The following is an 8,140-nucleotide window of genomic DNA, read 5'->3' on the forward strand; positions in this document are numbered from 1 at the left end:
ATTGGTATTTCTCATATTACTCAGTTTTTGTCTCAGTTCTTTGTTAATTGTAATGCAATTAGAGTTTTTCGACTAGTCTATAAAAAATTGTAATTTCCCTTTTGATGAAATTATTTTTTAGAGAGCTATTAATAGAGGCTTTGACAAAACACATTGAATATTTTATTGGTCTTTGTAATATATGTATAATGTTTTTCTGGGACGCAGTGTATTTCGGAATGAGAAACATTGATTGAAACGGTTCTTCAAACTAAGTATATAAGAAGATATATCACAAAAATGTTTAAAAAACTATATTTATTTTAAATTATTTAAATTTAAACAATAAATTTAAACAGATGTAATTAAATTTGTAATCTCTTATTGTATTTATAAAAATAATTTTAGGTAAATTATTTTTGAAATACATTTATATATACATTAAATGCCTAATATATTTATATACGAATTAAAAATAAAAATTAACTAAAATGTCTGTATATATTAATACATTTATGATAGAGAGCCTGCAATGGTCCTATGCTAGTTAACACCAACGATAGTAACGTAATGACTTTCATTAGTATTTGGAAATCCGTATCCACTTTTCGACTAAAAAATCCAGTTTGGTAGCCATAGTATTGTGCTACTAATGCAACAGCAAATGCGGCAACCCCAACCAAGTTGTGAAATGATTTATTTAGTAATGGATTAAGGGTTCTTTTCAGACGCATTGAGAATAATGCAATAAGTCCAGAACACATGCTTATCGCACAAAGAATCATAGCCGCAAATCCTGTACAAGATAAAAAGAATGTAAGTCAATGTTCATAAATCGAAAATCTCTTAAACTTACCCAGTTTAGCATGCGTGCTATAGATTGTAAATCCTTTCTGAATTAATTTGATTAAAGTACCAGCAACACCTAATGAACCTCCAAGTGCTTGGAGTGTCCAGTGTATCGTTGTTTTTGTTGTACGCTTATAATTGAATGTAAGTACGTTCCCACTGAAATGGCTCATGATACCTTCGGCCATCAGAAAAGAGTACTAGAATTTAAAGAAGTGCCATCAATAAATAATATAACAATTCAAACAATTTTTCTTTTAAATGAAATAATTTTTTTTTAGCTTAAGTTTAGGTGATAAATGAACCCCTGTATGTATAAAAATCATTATTAAAAGAACAGGTCGATAAATAAATTCAAAATTTAATATTTTAAGATTTTTAAATTATAATTTATTAATTGTTATTTTTATTTAAGTAATAATTAAATGAAAATGTTTAAGTATATAAACTTTTTAGGTTGGTTTCTTTTTGACAGTCGTGCCTTATACACTCTACCCCTGCGTTGACTTTATCGGTTTTAATATATTTTTTGATGGTTTTTCTGATTGTGTTTGAAAAATTTATTATTTAAATAAATATTATAAAATATTTCTATTTTAAAACCAATATGAACTAATTCTATTTAATTTACCTCAACTAAAATCACACATTCCTAGTACTATTAATTAAGCTTTGATAGAGTGCAATTAATTTTCTACTCCCCCAATTGATAATATTTTTATTTTTTTTAAATTTTTTTTGAAATCAACTAACTTCCAACGAACCTCTTGTGTCAAATACCATAGTAATTTAATTAACTCTATCGCACATGCTATATTTTATTTTACTAAGTTCTTTATTAATCTTAAAGGACCAATTCACTAATCACTAATTTATTTTATTTATTTTATTTAGTTCTGCTTAACTTTTATTTCTTAATTTGTTAAGTTTTTTTTGTTTATATTGATTTTATTTTAATTTATTTATTTAATTTTATTTTGCCTAATTTCTATTATTTTAATTTCACTTTTATATTTTATTCTAATATATCAATTTTTATTCAATTTTATTTTACTTTATTTGTTTTATTTTATTTTATTATATACAATATATATAGTTTTTTATTTATATAAATAATATATATTTTTTTAATATTTTTATAATATATAGTTTTTTATTTCACTTTCGTTTTTTAGATTATTTTAATTTGTATTTTGATTTATTTTGTTTGTTTTTATTTTTTTAAAATACTTTAGTGTTTTTAGTTCCTTTTTATTTTATCTGATTTTATTTTATTTTATTTTATTTTAATGGTAGTGATTGTATTTTATTTTTATTTAAATTTATTTGTTTTATTTTATTTTGTTAATTTTGATTTTTTTAATTTATTTAGGTTTTATTTTGATTTAGTTTATTTTAATTATCATATTAGTGTTTAGTTCTTAGGTTCTTTTTTAGTAATATTTATGTTATTATATGAGACTTGAATAATTTTATTTTTATTGGATTTTATCTTAGTTTATCCTGTTTTAAAAAGCGGATGTTATAAGTCCTGGATTGGATTTATCGTTCAGTTTTATTTCATTTCACTTCATTTTATTTTACATTATAAAAATATAAATAATTTAAATAATTTATAATATTCAATTAATTGTATTTTTTTGTTATTATAACTTTAATCAATAATAATTAATTTAAACATTTTTTCATTATGTTTTAATTTGTTAATATGTGTATTAATAAATATAGATATTTTTCAGTACTTAAAAATTTATTATTTTTTATTTGATAATTTTTTTATTGTATGAAATTTTTTGTTTAATTCAAATTTATTTTATTTAAATTTTTTTTAAGATTATTTTTTTTGTTAATTATGTATTATTTGAAATTTATCATTCACAACTACTAATTGTTTTAATAATTTGAAAAATATATATATTAAACTAATTTTTATATATGCAATTTTTTTTCAATTTTTATTTATTTTATTTGTTTTATTTTAATTTTTTTAACTTTATTTTCTTTTGTTAAAAATGTATTATTTAAATTTTTATCATTCACAACTAATAATTGTTTAAATAATAAAGCACAATAATACTGCGTGTACAATTTGGAGAAGTTCATAAATTTTATTATAATATATATATATATGTTAGTCTAACATATGCAAATAACGATAAACTGGTAGCACTAGCACATTATTAATATTCTTATTTAATAATTACAAATGAATTGAATTATGAAATTTCATTAATTAAAATCAAGTTTTTCTTATTGTATTTCCCACATGAAATAATGAATTATTTTTTTTTTTTGTTAAAATAATTTAATTTTCACTTACACCGATTGTTACCAGCCAGGCATGTAACGCTGTACCCGCCAAGCCCGTTCGCAGACAAAGCCAGCTCATGAAAATTGTCACGAAGCCGATGCATATCTGATTTATGACACTAAAGAGAAATTCTAAGCGTTGTACAATCTGTCTGGTTTCACTGTTCGGCATTGTGTCCATAGACATTTTGAAATGTCTCGACGATCTGTTATTGTGTAAATTTCCAGTTGACGTATTTGGTAAGCTTTGATATCCACCCACCGCAGAAACACGAGAACCTCTTCGATTGCTCTCTGTGCTACGTGTGGAGAAACGTTGAGATACAGATGCTGTTGTCTTTACAGCTGCTGTAACAATTGTTAAACTGTCTGAATTTAAAGTATCACTAATGAAGGTATTAGCATGTGTTGTGCTCCCGTAATCGGTTCGCGTACTACTAATAATGGTGTTGGGATTCTCCATTGCAATTCCTATAATCTGTTGCCCCAACAATGTAGAGTTTGTAGAATTCAAAAGTTTCGTATATATTATGTGTTCTTATTTGTGTTTGTTGCTGTTATTTTTACTATTTTGTAGTTTTTGTTATTTAATATTATTTAAATATATGTTTAAACAAATAATTTGTTTTTGTAAAATGTCGCGTTTCGTTGTTTCTGTTGATAACACATTAAGGAAAACAATATAATTTAAATGAGAGGCGCAAACATGTGAGCGGGATTGTTATCTTCACTTAAAATACTACACCCTACATCAACTGTATTTTGATTTAGTCGCCAACGTCTGATGTTGAACGACTTTATAGAAGCTTAATTTGTCAAGTTGTCAACTAAGCGAAAGATAGGATATTCCTACATTTTATCTTAGTAGACATGCAATATATCACTAATATTCTTTAACTGATTAAATATTTTGGTATAGACAATATATACCAATGCAATATATCAGTAATATTCTTTAACTGATTAAATATTTTGGTATAGCCTGTCCTCAAAATATATATATTGTATTTTATAATTTATAACGTAACAAGAAAAACGTATATGAAGTGTAATTGATGAATGATTCATCAAAGAAAGAACTTGATCCATTTCATGAAGTATGAAAAAATTTTTGGAAAGAAACTCAATGACTAAAGTTGTGTCTTGTAGTGTTTGTATGTCCTCGACTTTCACTTTTATTAGTTTATTTTCGTAATTTGATTTATTAGTTTAAATTTATTAAAATATCTAATTTGATGTTCAATTTAAGCTGTTAATGATACCAGAAAATTGTACTAATAATTATTTCAGGAGCATAACGATGAAATCACAACCCTTAATGCGAAAAGCGGAAACATATGTTATATGATCTATCTGTCAATAAAATGCTTGATTCAGTTAAAAAGACTGTTCCAGTTTTTATCAAAAGATAAGACTTGCTCCCATTATTCCATGAGAGGCTTTAATATATTAATAAAAATAATTTGAAAGGCGTGTGTTTTTTTTTTTCAATTTACTGCTTAACAGACTTCACATAATATATTTCTGAAAATAATTAATTTTTAATATGAAGAATTTTTTATGAGAAGCAAACTAATAAAGTTTCATTATTCACGATTTCATATATTTTTTTTATTATTTTTGGTTGCATACGTATATAGTTGCAGGTGCTATCATAATAAGTAAAACTGCTACTAATTAACATTTTAAATATTCATGCAGTGGTTCATAAAGAGACGATCATAAATGACATCATAGGATTTATCTACCGGCACCGACTTCTACGACAACTACAGTGGCATTGATCGTAGAACATTGAAATAAAGTTGAGGTTGGAAGTTTTGTTTTTTCTCGGAATGGTATGCCCGACTACCTAACATTAATATGTAGCATACGGACAAAAACATTCCCTTTCCAAAAAGAGACTTATTCCACCCACTTGAACACTGGTACTTCTACTCTTGACACCTAGCTAACTCGTTAATTACCATAATTAAAATTTTGCTTTTATATATTGGATTGAAGTATATATTTGAGACCTGATGCTATATGAGGAATTAACGGAACCAAGAAGAAGAAGAAAATATATTTGCTATTTTGAACATCAAGAGCACCCCATCAATATACATATATCACATGTCTTCGGTTATTACTGTTGCAATATGAATTATAAAGTTATATCGGATGTTTTATTTTTGAAAATTATTATAATTTAAAATAATAACCAAAAATTGTTTATTAATAAACTGAAAATATTCACACATAGGCTTTTCTAAAAAATTTTTATTTTATTTAACAATACAAAATTTTAATTATAACCCTATTAATGTTAGACCTAGAGTTTTTTCATATGAACGAACCGAACCACTTTTGAAATATTGAAAATTACTTGATTAAAAACTTTGGAAAAATTTTCTTTGACACCTATAGTATATTTTTATATATACCTATTCTTTTCCATACTGATATGTAATTAAAATTGATAGTGTGAATTTATTTTAAGAATGTCAGAGGAATTTTTGTTTGTTATTTTTGTGAAGGTTTTCACCACAAGTGGGCTTGGACGTTTCTATATGCGTTTGGTATATATCTTTATGAGTTTATACATTTATTCTTTAATTGTTGGAACTCGTAGCTATTTGTTTTTTTCATGTCGGTATTAGGTCGCAGATGGGTTGCAGCACACTATTATGTATCAGAGGTTGGTTGTCTATTGGTAATTGAGTATTCCGACTGGGAAACTAAAATCAGTTTAGTAAATTTGAAGTCTAAAACTTTACGGTTAGTAAATATTTTTACTCAATATATTTATGTCGAAGTGAAACTAAAGTAATTCCGTGGCAGGGCAGGGTCTCTAGGAATGAGCAGGAGTGGTTTAGTCCGTGCGAGTCCGACACTCACTTTTCGGGGTGCTGAATTGTGGTCAGTGCGTACGCAATGCATACCTCTTTGCCGCAAAAAACAGTTAATAACTATGTAAATAACTTAATTTATTAATGAACTTTTTAATTAATTTAATTAACTTATTGAAGTCTTTATATTCATACGTTTTTAAGTAACGTTGAATAATCAATACAATTATAGTATTTCTATGATAAAACTGTGAATTATACTAAAGAAGTAATATTAAATAAATAATGTTTATATAGGTAATAAAATCTTTGAAAACAACTTTATGAAATGTACGAGTATACATAGGCGTATTGATTCGTGAACTATCTGCTAGAGAGTCAATTACGGTAATAGATTTTTTAAGTGTCAGAAATTAGATAAGAAACTATGAAATTTCTTATTAAAATTCTTTTTTCAAATTTAGTAAATAATTTAATGTATATTAAAAATTGTTTTGTATAATATTTAACTAATTAATAATTACTTCAGATTCAAATTTTTAAGAGATTATTATTTTAGCGAAGATTATACATATTTATCTTAACAAACAATAAGCTTTAGAATTTTTGGAGATTGCTAGCAATAAAAAGGTCAGAAGTAAAAATGGAGCTGATAAGATAATCTTTAAAATATATTGCATAATTTTTAAAACAAAATAAGACATACACTGATGACGCAAAAACTATATAAGTTTGTCATATTTTTAGTAAAAATTAATTAAATTTAAGCCTTTTTTCATTTCCATTAATTTTTTTTAAGACATGAGTAATATTTTTATGTGGAAGGTAACAAAAATTTTATATTTAATCAAATATTATGTCATTTAATAATAATTTCTATTAATTTCTATTGATAATATATCATAATATATATAACTAATATATCAGATTAATATATATTTAATTTATATAAAATTTTTCACCTTCAGTAATTTTTGTTTAATTTGCTGTACCGAAAAAATAAAAAAAAAAAAAATATGATCTTTGTTATCTTCGTGTACTATCCATTTAGTTTTCCAGATAAAGTTGAGAAGATCCGATAAGTTTGCTTTTGTTATATCTTCCAAGTTAGTGAAAAAGCGATCTCAAGACATTGAACTCGCCTTGTCTGCAGCCCTGGACAGAGACACAGGAAGTGGTTGATGGATTCTACCTCCTCTTCATTTTGGCAACTTCTGCATAATCCACCATTCGATGGCACAGTGCGCTATTAGTACACCACTAAGTACACGAACTGCAGGTTTACTGAAACCCAAGAGACTTATCGTTTTAGTTTTGTCCAATCTAGGCTATAAGGTTTTAGCAACCTCACAGTCGTCGCGGTTAGCCTATTAATTATTAGTTACCGCATTGGAGAATTCCTCTATGATCCTGTTTAGAATCTCTTCCACAGTTATTTGGAAGCCAATGCTTTTTTTCATTTAGTGGTTTTGAATACATACGATTCTGTTCTATATCATATTTGGTCTTCTAACAAAAATTAACAATTAAAATTATCGATTCTTCTTTAGTGAGACTTATATTTTTATTTTTATGTCATGTGTGTATTTTAGTTCAAAATCTAAAGAATGCGTTTCAGTCGAACCTAAGATTGACTTTCATTTAAAAACTATTACGTTCTGATTAATGATCATGACAGAGTCGACATATGTGAATTCAAAGCAGCACTTATTATTATTGTTAGGGCATGTAGCACTGCGACCATCTGGTCTATTGTGCCCATAAGCACTTATTATTAAAACAAGTCCAAAAAAGCCTCCACGAAACAATTAGACAAATGATTAAGCAAATGTCAGTTAAATCACTAGTTCAGCTGTTGCAAGTGGAACGCCAATATCTGAGAAGTGAATTTTAGGGAGAAGAGCCTCTGCCTTGTCAAGCTCATTCACCCTGCAATTAATCGATGTGTTCCTATGACCAGGAACTCAAATGAGTTGTACTTTAACGCGTCTAGCTAGGTCGTTGTGGGTGATACAGCCAAATACAAATGCTCATTGCGATCTAAAAATTCTTAAAACATATCTGTATTGACGCTATCCTTAACCTCAGCAGAAACAATTTTGAAATCTATCAATCACCACGTGAAGAATTTAGGTGCGGTAGAAAGGAATTTCTGTCGACTCTGTGATGAG

At 26.3% G+C, this 8,140-nt stretch overlaps 1 protein-coding gene across 1 annotated transcript; it reads right to left on the bottom strand.

Moving 5' to 3' along the window:
* Positions 1–431: 431 nt before the first annotated feature.
* On the bottom strand, positions 432–3,740 carry LOC119662073 (cytochrome b561 domain-containing protein 2-like). Its single transcript, XM_038071616.1, has 3 exons — positions 3,149–3,740; positions 836–1,028; positions 432–775 (listed from the first exon to the last, which is right to left on the bottom strand). The coding sequence occupies exons 1-3, from the start codon at positions 3,599–3,601 to the stop codon at positions 462–464; spliced, it is 960 nt and encodes a 319-aa protein (XP_037927544.1). The 5' UTR covers positions 3,602–3,740; the 3' UTR covers positions 432–461.
* Between the last annotated feature and the right edge of the window lie 4,400 nt (positions 3,741–8,140).

The sequence above is a fragment of the Teleopsis dalmanni genome, chromosome X (genome assembly GCF_002237135.1).
Source record: "Teleopsis dalmanni isolate 2A chromosome X, ASM223713v2, whole genome shotgun sequence".
NCBI lineage: Eukaryota > Metazoa > Arthropoda > Insecta > Diptera > Diopsidae > Teleopsis > Teleopsis dalmanni.

Excerpts from the sequence above, each read along its gene's own strand:
- LOC119662073 (XM_038071616.1), bottom strand. The coding sequence starts at position 3,601 with ATGGAGAATCCCAACACCATTATTAGTAGTACGCGAACCGATTACGGG. Across the intron at positions 1,029-3,148 it reads CCTGGCTGGTAACAATCGGT|TACTCTTTTCTGATGGCCGA; the intron begins GTAAGTGAAAAT and ends TTTAAATTCTAG. Across the intron at positions 776-835 it reads TAGCACGCATGCTAAACTGG|GATTTGCGGCTATGATTCTT; the intron begins GTAAGTTTAAGA and ends TATCTTGTACAG.